An 18,425-nucleotide genomic window follows, 5' to 3' on the forward strand; every position below is an offset into this window, starting at 1 on the left:
CAGTGTCACCTTCCATGCCTGAATTTAAGTACGTTTTCACTTAAAGTTCAATGCCGTGCACATGTACAGCCATCTGTTTGTTACAGGGAGAGAGCATTCCTTCCGGTTGTAATGTTATGTTTACACAAAGAGAAGTCCTGTTCCTTCCAACTGCCACCCAGAGAACGTAGTAAGATAACTAGCAAGACAAAGATAAAAACGCTCATTGGTTATAGATAGTGCTTTATATTCTCAGATAGACATGATTGGATGGTCCCTTATTACACATGGAATACAACTAGTTTCAATACTGTAACTCCTCAGTGGAACAATACAACGTGGGGTGATCACATTAACATAGACTTTACACTGCATGTTCCTCTCATGTTTCTTCCCAGATGTAAAACTGAGATTGTTTTTCAATAGTCACATATTACAAACAGAAACGTGTCCTTCTTCATAGCCTACCATATGAGAAAGCTTATGGAACTAAAATGTCGTTTTACAACTAGACCTACATGTTTTCAGACATTCAACATAGAAAAGCAGATTTCCTGAAGTAAACAGGCAAAAGGAGGAGTTCAAGATCACGGTATACAGAGTCTTATAACATGTTAAAATGACACATTTTAACAAAATGGTGGGCTGGGCCAAGACTGATCAGCTCAACTAACCATTAAAAATAATATTGTACGAAGAGAAGAGTTTCAGTCAATGTAAGGTCAATGCAAACACACAATATAAAACGTTTATTTACCGAATATAAAACATTTACTTACCTAATATATAAAAGTTTACCAAGCTAATCTGTATGAGACATTTAGAGGTGTATGTATCGTACACTTAGCAGAGTAACATGTCAATAAACACACAAAAACTCAACAATATGCTCTTATAGTTACGGCTTCTCCTTTGGTTGGAACGGTCCTTTTTTTAAAAGCTATAGATCACAAGACCATCTAAAGTGTTGTTAGTGTGTGATGAGATACAAATTAAATACCGCAGGAATCTTTTGGACTCGTGACAGCGTTACTGAAAAGTGCACGGCTTCCTTCAGTCTTTTCCTAAGTGCATAATTATAATCTGCAACATCACTGTAATAAATAAAAGAGACAAGTTTCACAATATATTTCCCATATACATCCGTTTTTGTTTGTTTCTTGAATTGCTTAATTGATGTCCCAGCATACACAGGGTGTGTTTCAATTGAAACAGGTCATTCTCCTAGTGGAGGAAAACCTGCACAAAAAAAAAACAATACCTCTGGTTACATAGACTGCAGAACATTAAAGTAGAGCCCAATATTCTGTCCTTTGTCCCTAAGTACGCACTGCTTTTACTGGTAATTACTGGTATAATAAATATTGTGGAAACTGTCTAGCCCGTACCTACACCTATCCAATACTTTACATATGGGGAGTAGTGAACAAGTGCACACTTCAGGAGATTTGTAGTTACATAACATTTATACTGCATGAATACATAGGAACACACCTAAACAGGTATTTAGAGCAAAAATACTTAAATATTTAGCTGATTCTGAGAAGTGTTAGCTAGCGAGCTAGCCTACCTGTTTCCAGTTGGTTGGATGAGTAATACAGATGTTCCTTAGCCTAGCTAGCCTACCTGTTTCCAGTTGGTTGGATGAGTAATACAATGTCCTTTAGCCTAGCTAGCCTACCTGTTTCCAGTTGGTTGGATGAGTAATACAGATGTACTTTAGCCTAGCTAGCCTACCTGTTTCTAGTTGGTTGGAAGGATGAGTAATACAGATGTCCTTTAGCCTAGCTAGCCTACCTGTTTCCAATTGGTTGGATGAGTAATACAGATGTACTTTAGCCTAGCTAGCCTACCTGTTTCCAATTGGTTGGATGAATAATACAGATGTACTTTAGCCTAGCTAGCCTACCTGTTTCCAGTTGGTTGGAAGGATGAGTAATACAGATGTCCTGTAGCCTAGCTAGCCTACCTGTTTCCAATTGGTTGGATGAGTAATACAGATGTCCTTTAGCCTAGCTAGCCTACCTGTTTCCAATTGGTTGGATGAGTAATACAGATGTCCTTTAGCCTAGCTAGCCTACCTGTTTCCAATTGGTTGGATGAGTAATACAGATGTACTTTAGCCTAGCTAGCCTACCTGTTTCTAGTTGGTTGGAAGGATGAGTAATACAGATGTCATTTAGCTTAGCTAGCCTACCTGTTTCCAATTGGTTGGATGAGTAATACAGATGTAATTTAGCCTAGCTAGCCTACCTGTTTCTAGTTGGTTGGATGAGTAATACAATGTCCTTAAGCCTAGCTAGCCTACCTGTTTCTAGTTGGTTGGAAGGATGAGTAATACAGATGTACTTTAGCCTAGCTAGCCTACCTGTTTCCAATTGGTTGGATGAGTAATACAGAGGTATTCTAGCCTAGCTAGCCTACCTGTTTCCAATTGGAAGGATGAGTAATACAGATATATTCTATCTAGCCTAGCCAGCCTACCTGTTTCCAATTGGTTGGATGAGTAATACAGATGTTCCTTAGCCTAGCTAGCCTACCTGTTTCCAATTGGTTGGATGAGTAATACAGATGTACTTTAGCTTAGCTAGCCTACCTGTTTCCAATTGGTTGGATGAATAATACAGATGTCATTTAGCCTAGCTAGCCTACCTGTTTCCAATTGGTTGGATGAGTAATACAGATGTACTTTAGCCTAGATCTGGAGGTTGATGAAGGGAGCGAACCCCACCACATCCTGCAGTATCACCAGGGAAATAGACAAACAGACAACAACAATACATTATAGATGATACTTCATATCCTTTCAGGTGGACATTTTGTTTTGTACGGTCCTTACAGTACAATTGCTTTCATCAATGCCTCAGTGAAACAATACAAGACACTGTGTGTTCAGCCATTCACATTAAAACGTGTTATTAACGCGATGTTATTAATTGGGGGGAGGGTGATATGTGATTTTTCAAATACACTAATTGTTGTGTTATAAATGACAGTAGTACTTGTACATGAGTGCGTCCTTCGCCCTCATACCTGCAGCAGCACAAGGGCCCTCTGTAGTGGTGGCTCCACGTCAATCTCAACGTTCCTCTTCCGCAGGGGGTCCAGACTGGACTCAGTCACGTTGTGACAGTGGTTCACCTTCAGAGACTGCAGCTTGGGGCAGTACTCTGCAACAGTCCTGCACGCACACACACACAGCAGGACCAAAAGGTGTAAGGGCAGGTTTACCAGTGGATATCAAAGTAGGAGTGCCAGTCTCCCCTTCATCCAAAGCAAGCTGGAGCAGGATGTACTCTGCGACCGTCCTGGACACAGCACGAAGAGGGTTCTTACAGGTGTGCCATTGCAGATGATCTAAAAAATGTGTCATGACATTACCCTGTTGGGTGAGGTTTATGACCCCCCCCCCCCTCCCCTCCCCCATAAATACCTTTTCTCTCTCTACTCTACAGAATGGACTCTTGGAAAGCCTTTTTTTAACATAGAGATAGTATGGTAACATCAAAAGGTTGGGGAATGGGACAATATTTCTGTAATCCAACCAGTTGAAAGTGTCCGTTGTTACTTAAAGAATATGATGTCAGATCAGTTGTCGTCTGGGACATTATTACTGATGATAGGATGACATAAATTCTATCTTGGAAAGTCTACACATTCTAGTTATCAGATTCACATGAAATTGTTATGCAATTGAAATGTTTAAATATGAAACTATTTGTGAAAATATTAAAATGTAATTTTATCTTTCTAAATGAGAGAATTGTTTTCATAAGTCATTTTATGCTCACTCAGTGGCCACGCCCAACTGTCTGGAGAGGGATGAAACATGTCCTTCTCTTCCCCAGTATAAAGCCTAGACTAGTATATGAACCTGACTAGAACCTGACTAGTATATCAACTTGACTAGTATAGGATCCTGACTAGAACCTGTACCAGACTAGCATGTGAACCAAACATGGTAATGAACCAGACTAGAACCTGGCTAGTACATGAACCTGGTTAGTACATTAACCTGACTAGTACATGAACCAGACTAGAACCTGACTAGTATATGAACCTGACTAGTATATGAACCAGACTAGTATATGAACCAGACTAGTACATGAACCAGACTAGTACATGAACCAGACTAGTACATGAACCAGACTAGTACATGAACCAGACTAGTACATGAACCAGACTAGTACATGAACCAGACTAGTATATGAACCAGACTAGTATATGAACCAGACTAGTACATGAACCAGACTAGTACATGAACCAGACTAGTATATGAACCAGACTAGTATATGAACCTGACTAGTACATGAACCAGACTAGTATATGAACCAGACTAGTATATGAACCAGACTAGTACATGAACCAGACTAGTACATGAACCAGACTAGTATATGAACCTGACTAGTATATGAACCAGACTAGTATATGAACCAGACTAGTACATGAACCAGACTAGTACATGAACCAGACTAGTACATGATCCTGACTAGCATATGATCCTGACGAGTATATTAACCTGCCTTGTACACGAACCTGACTGGTATATCAACCTGACTAGTATATGATCCTGACTAGAAGCTGATTAGTATATTAACCTGACTAAATATATGAACCTGACTAGAGCCTAAATAGTATATAACCCTGACTAGTATATTAACCTGACTAAGTATATTAACCTGACTAAGTATATGAACCTGACTAGAACCTGAATAAGTATATGAACCTGACTAGAACCTAAATAGTATATATGACTAGTATATAGATAACCTACATTAGCAAAATACAAGCACACACAGACAGAGAGAGATGATACCAATGATTTGAGCAGTCAGTGTATCAAAACAACAGTACCTGATGGAGTCGTTCCTAACCCTCAGGCAGCCTGTCAGGTCCAGCTGTTCCAGCTCCCTGCAGTTCTTGGCCACTTCCTCCACAGACACGTCTGTAATGTTGGCGTTGACCGCCACAGACAGCGACCTCATCTTCAGACACTTCTTGGATAAATAGCAGATGGCCTCGTCTTTGAGCTGGCGGCAGGCAGTCAGGTCGATGGACCTCAGGCCCCCACAGTGGTCAGCCAGGCTGCGTATGGACAGGCTGTCCACCCATTCACAGTGGGCCAGGCCCAGGTACTGCAGGTGTGTGCAGCTCAACGACACCGCTACTAAGGAGTGACGGGTCAGCCGGTCACATCCCCTCATGTCTACTCTCAGCAGGTGCTGGTTCTGGCCAATCACAGGCAGCAGCTCCGTGTCTGTCACCCAATCGGAGCAGTTCTGGACGGACAAGTTCTGTAGGACTTTGTTGTCCCTTAGTATGTTGCAGAATGCCTCCTTGGGAAGGCTAGGCCCTATCTGTGAACATTACAGGAGTGTGATCTTAAACTGAGTATTAGGCTAAATAGTGTATGAGCATTTAAGTACAAGAAACTGTAAGGAAATCCTGAAATAAATAGAATGGGTCATGTGTGGCCTACCTGTGTGAGGTCAAAGGTGCGACAGTTGGCCAGGTACACCTGGATGAGGGCATAGAACTGCTTGCTCACTCTCTGTAGCCGCACCAGCTGGCGTAATGGCAGGTAGCAGAAGATGTGCGTTACCAACACATCCTCCCAGGGCAAATCCAAGAGGTGACATCTGCCAACAGACATTTCAAACTTGATCAACTGATGAACAAGTTAATGGACAAATTTAGCACAGTCACACATCAACGTCTGCCTCGCGTTCGAACTAGCTCTACAAAGATTGATGGCTAGATATGTAGCTAGCTAGCTCAAGCGTAAAGCATGTGATGATTCTGCAGGACATGCATTCTCCAACTGCCGTAGCAAACTACAGTAGTAAGAATAGGTAACTAACGGTTAGCTAGTTCTGCTGACACGTTTTTATTGTAACGTTAAAACAAAAATACGTGCTTACAAAATACATACTTGCAACACTCTGTTTCCGCATCCATTTTGAATCCGCAGAAATATGCGAGATAGCTACATGTACAACGACAGTTTGTTAGCTATCTAGTGAGCCTTGGTTGAAGCTTGCTGGATCAGCGACAGCTTTTTTGGCTGTATTCCCAAACTTCCGGGTTCGGTCACTGGGTACGTTCCAGAATGCAGAGTCAACCTCTCTGCGCAGGAATAGGGAATCTATATCTCAGTAAATGTGTTTGTTTTGGGAGAAATAAAGCTGAGAAAAATAATACATTGGAGTAGTTATTGATGGTCTTTGACAAGTATGTGCGATATTTTGGTTAAAAAAAAATATACGACCGAGCGTTAGGATCCAAGTGACATTCGACGCCTGTGGATTTTACCGATACGCACCACCGGTCAATGTCTGTTACACGAGAGGAATATTATCTTTGCTGTAACCGCTCCAAATAAGGGAAAGCATTTCTTTTCTTTTGTCATATTGGCAATCGTAGGAATGACTTGATCAGTTCTTTATCAGAAGGAATTATTTTTATTATCCAATGGTTGCTCACAATGTGAAGAGCTTTGATTCATGTCAGTAAATAAAAAGTGTTCTACAAATGCAATGTATTAAAATGTATAGCAAACAAAAGGTATGGGCCAATCTTTGACACAGCAATAACCAATAGGCTCAATTAATTAAATATTAAATTCCATCTAAGCTTTGGTTATGTTGATCATACTTAATTCTCTACCATGTATAAAATAATCAATAATATGACGATATAGTACTTTATTTGTTTATTGTAAAATAGATCATATGTCCTATAGTGACCCCAGGAACGGCACCAATATTAGTATTTATTAGTATATTATTAGTATTTCCAATATATGCATTGATTTTCTTACATACCTGTCAAGTGAATAAGGAGAGATAACCAATGACTAACTGTCACTAACATGATCTGCATACCCATGCAAACTGTTGAACAAATAACCATCCTGTCAATTCATCTCTTAGCATGCCGCGACACAATGGAGTCAACCACGCTGAACAACTGCTGAGCCTATAGTTATGGTTCTCTGAATGAGGAGGACCAACCGGGTGGCTTTAGTGAATACCCACCGCAGACTGCTCTGCTCTGGATAAAGGCTACAAGCTAAAGAAGAAGTAGAACCTCTAATGGCGTGCGTTAAATCAATCTATGATTTCAGCGCTGAGACCTTGAACGGTCAGAGCGTTCCTCTCGGTATCTACAGGGGCAAGGTGCTCCTCATTGTCAACCTGGCCACCTTCTGAGGGTCAACGATAGAGGAGGTAGGCTAACGAGGATTCATGGTGCCAGCCTATACAGGCTAAAAGCCTAATGCGGGCATAGGCCAAACCTTTGATTGTGTTGTAGTATTAGAGATATTCTAGAGTCAGCCCAAGGGGAATGTTGAGGTGGTGTTCTAATTGTATGTGTCATCCTAACAGTACCACAGAATGAATGCACTCATGGAAATGTTTGGTGACCTCAACTTCACTGTCCTGGGATTCCCCTGCAATCAGTTTGGTCTTCAGGCACCTGGTAAGAGAGTCTTTTTGAAATAACAATAAAGGTTTTTGATCTGTTGTAACTTACAGGCCTACTTTGTCTCTAGGAGTAATGCTATGTGTCAAAACGCTCCCGAGTGGCGCATCGGTCTAAAGCACTGCATCTCACTACAGACCCTGGTTCAATTCCAGGCTGTATCACAACCAGTTGTGATTGGGAGTCCCAAAGGGTGGCGAACAATTAGCCCATTGTTGTCCTGGTTAGGGGTAGGCCGTCATTGTAAATAAGAATCTGTTCTTAAATGACTTGCCAAGTTAAATAGTATGCTTGTTTGTCATGCGTGATGACGAGACCAGTCTGTTTTTATAAATGCCTCTGTTTCAGAACTAATAAGCTCACTGGTCTGTTGCATTTGTTGTTGTTTCTTCCTTCAGAGGTAAATCATGAAACCCTCAACCTTCTCAAGTATGTAAGGCCAGGTGGGGGGTTTGTCCCCAAGTTCCCTGTGTTTGGCAAGATCGAGGTCAATGGGTTGAATGAAGAACCTCTTTTCGCCTATCTCAAGGTAGTATATTTGACATGTCCTCTTTTCGCCTATCTCAAGGTAGTATATTTGACATGTCCTCTTTTCGCCTATCTCAAGGTAGTATATGTCCTTATGCACTATTATGTACTGCACTCTGGGGACAAGTTGAATACCTTATGGACATTAGACCTCACTAACAGCATGTGTTAATGTCTTGTACAACAGGAGTCTTTGCCCTATGTGAACCCTGTCATAGGAGATATAAAGAAGTTCTACTGGTCACCCATCAAAGTCAACGACATTCGCTGGAACTTTGAGAAGTTTCTAATCGATTCTGATGGGGCGCCTTTCAGGCGGTAAGTTAAACACATTAATGAAACATGATTTGACAGTATATATAACATGTATCAATCATTCATGCATTCATTCATTCAATTAATTAATTAATTCATTCATTAACAAATAAGATTTGAAAATACTTAATGTCCTATTCTATAATGGCCTCTCCTTTTCCCCAGTTATGAACTTCATGGCCCTACTGAGAAAGTGGAAAAAGACATTGCAGGCCTACTATAAATGGAGTCATCTGTTCCCTTTATGGCTGTCAAGAAAGTGGGTCCTTCATCAGCAGAGGCAGAGTGACGATCCCTCAGTAAATGCAGACTAAATGCAGCTGAGCTGGATCTGATGGAGAAGGGAGAAGGACTCTGAGTTTCAGTGCATTCACTCAGAATATTAGATCCCTCCAGCCCCTGTTGGTGACCAGTAGGCATATCACTATGGTCTCAATATAACTAACTACTCCCTTTTGTTATTGTTGCAAAACAGAGGAAGTCAATAAATCTTTTGGCTGAAATCTTACAATGTGTTGTCCATTTAAGTGTTTAACATTGTTAAAACAACATGTGTAGGCTACAGTAGGAGAAACCCAAGTCTCCAGCTGCATAGAAACTCAAGCCTACTTGTATGGAAGGATATACAACATACACCATTTAACCGAGCACTGTGGATGTTTGAGAATAAAATAAACAATTCACTATTTGGATTGTTTTATGTTTGACATTTCTATACTTTGACATTTTTACGATCAAAGAGACTGCTATTCTGTAAAAAATACCCCCTTTTTTAAAGGAGGTAATGATGGTAGTAGACAAGGAAGAAAAGTGGAATATGTTTTGAGTGAATATGGAATGGAGGATATCACAGAACCTTTGGAAAAGCTACAGAAGAAGGAAATTGAACGTGACGAGAGTGAAGGTTGAATTAACTGCGGTGGCAGGTGGTGTGGTGAGGGAGCTTGGCGTCACGTGTAAAAACAGGGACACGTCCTCCAGTAGCTCAGAGATGGAGCCTGAGAGTGAGGTTGAATTAACTGCGGTGGCAGGTGGTGTGGTGAGGGAGCTTGGCGTCACGTGTACAAACAGGGACACGTCCTCCAGTAGCTCAGAGATGGAACCTGGGAGTGAGGATGCAGTATGGGGAGGACCGCCGAGTTTGAATGAAGTAGAATCTGGTCCAGTAGGACTGACATTTTTGGAGAAAGTGGTCGCTTGGCCTCACCCTCCAGTACAGTAGATGGCGGTGTATGCACCTTCAAGTTGGATGCAATCCACCAACCAAATCCCAAAGAAGAAGCGAAGAGAAGAAAAAAATAAAAAAAAAATTTCCCGAAGTTGTCACCGGACGCATGCGTATTTCACTGTTCAATGTCACAGCAACAATTGAACATGGCTGCCGTGGGTTTCAGAAATTGGGCTCGAGCTCTTTCCAGGGGGAAACAGCCAGGCTTCTCGGCGCTTTTCTCCCAAATCAGAGCAGGTTGGTTCATGGATCTGTATCGTTGTACAAATGCAAAATGCCTGCATCACGTTGGAATGGAAGTTAGAACATGCCAGGCAAAGTGTCGCTAACCTTGAGCTAGCCTACAACAGAGCTGCATCTCGTTCAGTGGTTTACTAACGTTAGTAAAAGCTTCATTCAGTATTATGTAGCTAACTGTCTACGATCAAATATTAGGCTAGATCCCATACACGGTAACCTGGCCAGCCAACTTTGCTGTCTTTGGATAACTTGTGCAAGTAGCTACGCTAGGTATATACACTGTATATTTCTTAAAGCAATTCCTAACGTTACTCTCAAACGGCTAGTTAGCTAACAATCCCACTCTGGTTGATCATGGGGCTAAATGGTACTGTATTAACTTATTTCCAAATGTTGTATAGCCTCTGGACCTTCCAAGGGCATGCTGCCAGGGCCATACCCCCAAACGCCCGAGGAGAGAGCAGCTGCAGCGAAGAAGTACAACATGAGGGTGGAGGATTATGAACCAATCCCGGATAATGGCGAGGGGTAAGGTAGCGTGGATAAGGAAGGGCACACATGCTATTGTTTTCCTGTCATCTATACACCACCCCATTACAGCAGGAGCTATGTTGCTTTGCCAGACAACTAGCAAATTGATTTGGTAATTCCGTCATCTCACTGAAATGACTGAGGCTCTGCATCCCAAACGGTATACAATTCCCTACATAGTGCACTAGTTTTGACCAGAGCCTTATGGGATGCACTATATATAAGGTATGAGAACCAATATTGGACAGCAATGGGAGTTTTAACGTTTCAGGATATGTGCATTACCTAAGGTTATTCACCTACACACTTTTTTTTTTCCTGTTGTGTTTCTGTAGGTATGGAGACTACCCACAATTGCCAGACAGATCCCAGCATGAGAGAGACCCCTGGTATTCCTGGGACCATCCAGACCTGAGGAGGAACTGGGGGGAGCCGGTAAGATAGAGGAGGAACTGGGGGGAGCCGGTAAGATAGAGGAGGAACTGGGGGGAGCCGGTAAGATAGAGGAGGAACTGGGGGGAGCCGGTAAGATAGAGGAGGAACTGGGGGGAGACGGTAAGATAGAGGACGAACTGGGGGGAGACGGTAAGATAGAGGACGAACTGGGGGGAGACGGTAAGATAGAGGACGAACTGGGGGGAGACGGTAAGATAGAGGAGGAACTGGGGGGGAGACTAATAGTGTTGTCAAGATACAGTATCAGATCTCACTCTACTTACACTGAACAAAAATATAAATCCAACATGTAAAAGGTTGGTTTCATATGCACAAGGTAGTAAAAAAAAATGCATATTTCCAATTTTGATCATTTGTTTACATCCCTGTTATTGAGCATTTCTTCTTTGCCAAGATAATTCATCCACCTGACAGGTGTGACATATCAAGAAGCTGATTAAACAGCATGAGCATTACAAAGGTACACCTTGTGCTGGGGACAATAAATGGCCACTAAAATGTAATGTTTTTTCACACAACACAATGCCACAGATGTCTCAAGTTTTGAGGGAGTGTGCAGTTGGTATGCTGACTGCAGGAATCTCCACCAGTGTTATGTTAATTTCTCTACCATAAGCCGCTTCAATGTCATTTTAGAGAATTTTGCAGTACTTCCAACCGGGCTCACAACCGCAGACCACGTGTAACCACGCAAGCCCAGGACCACCACATCCGGCCTCTTCACCTGCGGGATCGTCTGAGACCAGCCACCCGTACAGCTGATGAAACTGTGGGTTTGCACAAACAAAGAATATCTGCACAAGCTGTCAGAAACCGTCTCAGGGAAGCTCATCTTCGTGCTTGTTGTCCTCAACAGGGCCTTGACCTGACTGCAGTTTGGTGTCGTAACTGACTTCAGTGGGCAGATGGCCACTGGGAAAGAGGGGGAGGTGTGCTCTTCACGGGTGAATATCGGTTTTAACTGTACCGGGCAGATGGCAGACAGCATGTATGGCGTTGTGTGAGCGAGCAGTTTTCTGTTGTGAACAGAGTGCCCCATGGTGTGGTTATGGTATAGGCAGGCAGACATAAGCTACGGACAATGAACACAATTGCATTTAATCAAAGGCCATTTTGAATGCACAGAGATACCGTGCTGCAATCCTGAGGTCCATTGTCGTGCCATTCATCTGCCGCCATCACCTCATGTTTCAGCATGATAATGCACGGCTCCATGTCGCAAGGATCTGTACACAATTCCTGGAGGCTGAAAATGTCACCGTTCTTCCATTGCCTGCATACTCACCAGACATGTCACCCGTTGAGCATGTTTGGGATGCTCTGGATCCACGTGTACGACAGAGTGTTCCAGTTCCTGCCAATATCCAGCAACTTCACATATCCATTGAAGAGGAGTGGAACAACATTCCACAGGCCACAATCGACAGCCTGATCAACTCTATGTGAAGGAGATGTCGTGCTGCATGAGGCAAGTGGTGGTCACACCAGATACTGACTGGTTTTCTGATCCACACTCCAACCTTTTTTTTGGTAAGGGCGTTTGTGATCAACAGGTGCATATCTGTATTCCCAGGCATGTGAAATCCATAGATCAGGTCCTAATGAACTTATTTCAATGACCGATTTCCTCATGAACTGTAACTCAGTGAAATCTTTGCATGTTTGGTTCATTTCTTTTTCAGTGTATATTAAAAATAAAAGACATCTGCCTACAAGTATCGTGACTACACAACTGACTAATAAGACTATATATTAGGTCTGGGACCATACCAGTATCCCGATACTTGTTTAGTATCGTGACTACACAACTGACTAATAAGACCTTGTTTAGTACCGCGACTACACAACTGACTGCTAAGACTATATAGTAGGTCTGGGACAATACCAGTATCCCGATACTTGTTTAGTATCGTGACTACACAACTGACTAATAAGACTATATATTAGGTCTGGGACCATACCAGTATCCCGATACTTGTTTAGTATCGTGACTACACAACTGACTAATAAGACTATATAGTAGGTCTGGGACCATACCAGTATCCCGATACTTGTTTAGTATCGTGACTACACAACTGACTAATAAGACTATATATTAGGTCTGGGACCATACCAGTATCCCGATACTTGTTTAGTATCGCGACTACACAACTGACTAATAAGACTATATATTAGGTCTGGGACCATACCAGTATCCCGATACTTGTTTAGTATCGCGACTACACAACTGACTGCTAAGACTATATATTAGGTCTGGGACCATACCAGTATCCCGATACTTGTTTAGTATCGTGACTACACAACTGACTAATAAGACTATATAGTAGGTCTGGGACCATACCAGTATCCCGATACTTGTTTAGTATCGCGACTACACAACTGACTGCTAAGACTATATAGTAGGTCTGGGTCAATACCAGTATCCCGATATTTGTTTAGTATCGCGACTACACAACTGACTGCTAAGACTATATATTAGGTCTGGGACAATACCAGTATCCCGATACTTGTTTAGTATCGTGACTACACAACTGACTGCTAAGACTATATATTAGGTCTGGGACAATACCAGTATCCCGATACTTGTTTAGTATCGTGACTACACAACTGACTGCTAAGACTATATATTAGGTCTGGGACAATACCAGTATCCCGATACTTGTTTAGTATCGTGACTACACAACTGACTAATAAGACTATATAGTAGGTCTGGGACCATACCAGTATCCCGATACTTGTTTAGTATCGTGACTACACAACTGACTAATAAGACTATATAGTAGGTCTGGGACCATACCAGTATCCCGATACTTGTTTAGTATCGTGACTACACAACTGACTGCTAAGACTATATAGTAGGTCTGGGACCATACCAGTATCCCGATACTTGTTTAGTATCGTGACTACACAACTGACTAATAAGACTATATATTAGGTCTGGGACAATACCAGTATCCCGATACTTGTGACTCGTGACTACAACTGACTAATAAGACTATATAGTAGGTCTGGGACAATACCAGTATCCCGATACTTGTTTAGTATCGTGACTACACAACTGACTAATAAGACTATATAGTAGGTCTGGGACAATACCAGTATCCCGATACTTGTTTAGTATCGCGACTACACAACTGACTGCTAAGACTATATAGTAGGTCTGGGACAATACCAGTATCCCGATACTTGTTTAGTATCGCGACTACACAACTGACTGCTAAGACTATATAGTAGGTCTGGGACAATACCAGTATCCCGATACTTGTTTAGTATCGTGACTACACAACTGACTAATAAGACTATATATTAGGTCTGGGACAATACCAGTATCCCGATACTTGTTTAGTATCGCAACAAGAAAACAACACAAAGCAGATTAACTCATTTAGGAAAACGGCGCTAATGTTGGAAACAAACATGTTACCCAGAGTCACATTTTGTATTTATTTTCCAAGCTATAGCACACAACATTTTACACAAAGCAGTTTTTTATAAAGAGCCAAAGAGTTGCTTCGTGTAAATGTTTTGCCATGGGAAAATATGACAATATTGATATCGTTACTGTATTCACAGTGCGCCACTTGTTGTTTACTGTAAATTATTGTGTACATTTATGCACGTAGACATTTGAAAATGGCAGGACGTGAATGTGTGTAAGCTACGACTCATTATCTGCTCATGTATTTCCCCCCTGACTCATTGACAATATGGTTCTCGCCTGTTGCATGTTTTCGTTCTAGATCCACTGGGATTTTGACATGTTCATCAGGAATCGAGTGGACACGTCGCCCAGCCCTGTGGCCTGGCACACCATGTGCAAACATCTGTTTGGTTTCGTTGGATTCATGCTGCTGATGTTCTACCTTGGGGAGAAGTTTCCATCTTACCAGCCGGTGGTAAGTATTGCATTGAGCAAAGCATCAGTCTTTGTCTCCGTTGTAATCGCTGTTGTAACCCCCTAAGATGTCACAGACCAGAAGATAATATAATTATATGCCTTTCCTGTTGTATTGAAACCCTTTCCCATTTTGGTATCTCAAGACCTTTTTTACTATGACGGCAGGGTAGCCTAGTGGTTAGAGTGTAGGGACGGCAGGGTAGCCTAGTGGTTAGAGTGTAGGGATGGCAGGGTAGCCTAGTGGTTAGAGTGTAGGGACGGCAGGGTAGCCTAGTGGTTAGAGTGTAGGGACGGCAGGGTAGCCTAGTGGTTAGAGTGTAGGGGCGGCAGGGTAGCCTAATGGTTAGAGCGTTGGACTAGTAACCGGAAGGTTGCAAGTTCAAACCCCCGAGCTGACAAGGTACAAATCTGTTGTTCTGCCCCTGAACAGCCAGTTAACCCACTGTTCCTAGGCTGTCACTGTAAATAAGAATTTGTTCTTAACTGACTTGCCTAGTTAAATAAAGGTAAAATAAATAAAACATAAAAAAATCTGGATTTGAGAAGGGCTTTGGGTCTACCCCGTGGACACTAACATGGGATTTTACAGTTGGAGCAACAGACCTGATCCCTGAATACAGTTTAATGACGGGTGTACACGGAGTCGGAGATGATGCTACTGCTGTTAGTGTTTTCATTTGTTTCCTTGCCCTGCTACCAATTCAATAGTGTGAAGACATTGGTAACTGAAGTGCATTTATCATATTCCAACATATTTTGCTATTTCATTTCCTTATGATATTTCTGCTTTCTGGTATTTATTGAAGACCATTTGAGCACCTCTCACACACTCACCAAACACATGTTTTTAAAAAGTACAAAGGTCTTCAAATGTCCTCTTCTGTAGGAAAGGTGAATAGGTACATCCTGTCTGATGCCCCCTGTTAGGTCATCCCTGTTCTCTATTACAGGCACCCAAACAATATCCTTACAGCAACCTGCACCTAGAGAGAGGAGAGGATCCCGAGAAACAACCTGAAGAAGTCAAACATTTTAACATTTAAATATCTGCTTCTCTAAATGTGTATATTTCTGTCTAATAAAGAGTTATTAGTGTGACTTCAGTCACATTCCTTGATCTTTGATCTAGATCTTATTCTTTGGAAAGCTACTCCTTCTAAATCACATCACACTGATGTGTTCTGCCTACAACACAATGTCTTGACTAGTTCGTTTTTGTTTCGGTATGTTGCATTGAAAGTGGCTAATATTGCGTTGATTCAATCACAATTCCCACAGTAAAGGGAAACGTTGATAGTGTTAATTAAGGGAGAACAGTTCAATCTCATGCATCTCTGCGCAGGCTGTATGGCAGTCATGGGGAGTGGGGCGCCCGCCCACGCGAGCAGTTTAGAGGGAACATTGGTTATGAGTACGCTTGTCGTCGGCAAGTACTAGGGACTTTTTTTTAGGATAAAAATAAATGGAATAGAGTTCAGCGCAGGCAGAATCTTAGAGAAAAACATTGCTTTCTAATAGACACTGCGAGACAAATTCACCTTTCAGCAGGAAAACAGAAGCTCCCGAGTGGCACAGTGGTGTAAGGCACTGCATCTCAGTGCTAGACCCTGGTTCGATCCCGAGCTGTATCACAACCGGCCGTGATCGGGAGTCCCATAGGGCGATGCACAATTGGCCCAGTGTCGTCCGGGTTAGGGGATGGTTTGACCCGGGTAAGCCGTCATTGTAAATAAAGAATTTGTTCTTTAACTGACTTGCCTAGGTAAATAAAAGGTTAAAAAAATAAACTAAAACACAAGGCCAAATATACACGGGAGTTGCTTACCCAAGGTGAGAGAGTAACAATGGAAGCGGAAGTGATGCTTAATTATTTTGGCGTGAGTGAAGATAGAGGAACTCACCGGAATACTGTAACATCTAATGGAGATAAAAGACCTGATGTAGTAAATCAATATAAGCTTTGGTATGATAATGCCTCATTCCTTGTTCGAGTGCGATTCATGAACAAGGATGTTTTTTTGGGGGGGGGGACCCATTTATGGTCACAAAGTAGATGAAGGATGCATTGGAAGAAGTCGAGTCAGTCAGAGTGACCAGGAGTGGTGTGTTGTTGATTTCATTTGTGTGAAAATAACAAAAGCAGAAAGCACTGTGAATGCTACGATTATTGGAGTAGGACACTGATAAGCAAGATGGCGCCGATAGAGATGGCAGCTTCGCTTCAAGTCCACATAAGCATTTTGCTACACTCGCATTAACATCTGCTACCCATGTGTATGTGACCAATAACATCTGATAACCATGTGTATGTGACCAATAACATCTGCTACCCATGTGTATGTGACCAATAACATCTGCTACCCATGTGTATGTGACCAATAACATCTGCTAACCATGTGTATGTGACCAATAACATCTGCTAACCATGTGTATGTGACCAATAACATCTGCTAACCCTGTGTATGTGACCAATAACATATGCTAACCATGTGTATGTGACCAATAACATCTGCTAACCCTGTGTATGTGACCAATAACATCTGCTACCCATGTGTATGTGACCAATAACATCTGCTAACCATGTGTATGTGACCAATAACATCTGCTAACCCTGTGTATGTGACCAATAACATCTGCTACCCATGTGTATGTGACCAATAACATCTGCTAACCATGTGTATGTGACCAATAACATCTGCTAACCATGTGTATGTGACCAATAACATCTGCTAACCATGTGTATGTGACCAATAACATCTGCTAACCATGTGTATGTGACCAATAACATCTGCTAAACATGTGTATGTGACCAATAACATCTGCTAACCATGTGTATGTGACCAATAACATCTGCTAACCATGTGTATGTGACCAATAACATCTGCTAACCATGTGTATGTGACCAATAACATCTGCTAACCATGTGTATGTGACCAATAACATCTGCTAACCATGTGTATGTGACCAATAACATCTGCTAACCATGTGTATGTGACCAATAACATCTGCTAACCATGTGTATGTGACCAATAACATCTACTAACCATGTGTATGTGACCAATAACATCTGCTACCCATGTGTATGTGACCAATAACATCTGCTAACCATGTGTATGTGACCAATAACATCTGCTAACCATGTGTATGTGACCAATAACATCTGCTAACCATGTGTATGTGACCAATAACATCTGCTAACCATGTGTATGTGACCAATAACATCTGCTAACCATGTGTATGTGACCAATAACATCTACTAACCATGTGTATGTGACCAATAACATCTGCTAACCATGTGTATGTGACCAATAACATCTGCTAACCATGTGTATGTGACCAATAACATCTGCTAACCATGTGTATGTGACCAATAACATCTGCTAACCATGTGTATGTGACCAATAACATCTGCTAACCATGTGTATGTGACCAATAACATCTGCTAACCATGTATATGTGACCAATAACATCTGCTACCCATGTGTATGTGACCAATAAAATGTGATAATTGGTGTCATATCTGGTGTGTCGATGGAGATTGAGGCTTCATGGTTTAAGATGAACATGCCAGGCATAGTTGATTCAAGTCTCTTAACGCACACTGTGAATGGAAAGAAGGAGAAAGGGCTTTGTATTGTTGATGTTTGATGAAGTTCCCATGTAAAGCTGGGATATATGAGATATGTGGTGGGATCTGATGTACAAAATCCACTTTAATGTCGTAAATGTAAAAAAAAAAAAGGCCACTTGTCAAGTGTTTGCAAA

General features: G+C 41.8%; 3 protein-coding genes across 4 annotated transcripts; 2 read left to right on the forward strand and 1 right to left on the reverse strand.

The window, feature by feature from the left end:
* Positions 1-207: 207 nt before the first annotated feature.
* Positions 208-6,089, reverse strand: fbxl15 (F-box and leucine-rich repeat protein 15). Of its 2 annotated transcripts, XR_005053290.1 has the most exons (7): positions 5,912-6,089; positions 5,459-5,618; positions 4,834-5,336; positions 3,013-3,160; positions 2,675-2,716; positions 1,949-2,047; positions 208-1,218 (listed from the first exon to the last, which is right to left on the reverse strand). XR_005053290.1 is itself a non-coding variant. In XM_036988298.1 (6 exons), exons 1-5 carry the CDS (start codon positions 5,935-5,937, stop codon positions 2,675-2,677), a joined length of 879 nt encoding a protein of 292 aa, XP_036844193.1. In that variant the 5' UTR covers positions 5,938-6,089; the 3' UTR covers positions 208-1,218; positions 2,632-2,674. The 2 variants fall into 2 exon arrangements, 1 of the variants encoding a protein (XP_036844193.1); XM_036988298.1 differs by lacking the exon at positions 1,949-2,047 and having other exon boundaries at positions 2,632-2,716.
* A 114-nt stretch (positions 6,090-6,203) lies between these two features.
* gpx9 (glutathione peroxidase 9) lies at positions 6,204-8,815 on the forward strand. The gene is made up of 6 exons (XM_036988307.1): positions 6,204-6,344; positions 6,912-7,208; positions 7,368-7,461; positions 7,863-7,993; positions 8,180-8,310; positions 8,473-8,815. Exons 3-6 carry the CDS (start codon positions 7,377-7,379, stop codon positions 8,528-8,530), a joined length of 405 nt encoding a protein of 134 aa, XP_036844202.1. The 5' UTR covers positions 6,204-6,344; positions 6,912-7,208; positions 7,368-7,376; the 3' UTR covers positions 8,531-8,815.
* A 756-nt stretch (positions 8,816-9,571) lies between these two features.
* On the forward strand, positions 9,572-15,777 carry LOC110531574 (NADH dehydrogenase [ubiquinone] 1 beta subcomplex subunit 8, mitochondrial). The gene is made up of 5 exons (XM_036988305.1): positions 9,572-9,772; positions 10,177-10,303; positions 10,642-10,741; positions 14,503-14,658; positions 15,611-15,777. Exons 1-5 carry the CDS (start codon positions 9,661-9,663, stop codon positions 15,701-15,703), a joined length of 588 nt encoding a protein of 195 aa, XP_036844200.1. The 5' UTR covers positions 9,572-9,660; the 3' UTR covers positions 15,704-15,777.
* Positions 15,778-18,425: the final 2,648 nt, after the last annotated feature.

The sequence above is a fragment of the Oncorhynchus mykiss genome, chromosome 1, assembly GCF_013265735.2.
Source record: "Oncorhynchus mykiss isolate Arlee chromosome 1, USDA_OmykA_1.1, whole genome shotgun sequence".
In the NCBI taxonomy this organism is placed as follows: domain Eukaryota; kingdom Metazoa; phylum Chordata; class Actinopteri; order Salmoniformes; family Salmonidae; genus Oncorhynchus; species Oncorhynchus mykiss.

Bases quoted from the DNA above. Each gene is read 5' to 3' on its own strand.
- fbxl15 (XM_036988298.1), bottom strand. From the start codon at position 5,937: ATGGATGCGGAAACAGAGTGTTGCAA. The intron at 5,337-5,458 runs GTAGGCCACACA...TAATGTTCACAG, and splicing joins GCACCTTTGACCTCACACAG to ATAGGGCCTAGCCTTCCCAA. The intron at 2,717-3,012 runs GTATGAGGGCGA...GTGATACTGCAG, and splicing joins GGGCCCTTGTGCTGCTGCAG to GATGTGGTGGGGTTCGCTCC.
- gpx9 (XM_036988307.1), top strand. From the start codon at position 7,377: ATGAATGCACTCATGGAAATGTTTGGTGACCTCAACTTCACTGTCCTG. The intron at 7,994-8,179 runs GTAGTATATTTG...CTTGTACAACAG, and splicing joins CTCTTTTCGCCTATCTCAAG to GAGTCTTTGCCCTATGTGAA. The intron at 8,311-8,472 runs GTAAGTTAAACA...CCTTTTCCCCAG, and splicing joins GATGGGGCGCCTTTCAGGCG to TTATGAACTTCATGGCCCTA.
- LOC110531574 (XM_036988305.1), top strand. From the start codon at position 9,661: ATGTCACAGCAACAATTGAACATGGCTGCCGTGGGTTTCAGAAATTGG. The intron at 10,304-10,641 runs GTAAGGTAGCGT...GTGTTTCTGTAG, and splicing joins ATCCCGGATAATGGCGAGGG to GTATGGAGACTACCCACAAT. The intron at 10,742-14,502 runs GTAAGATAGAGG...TTTTCGTTCTAG, and splicing joins GGAGGAACTGGGGGGAGCCG to ATCCACTGGGATTTTGACAT.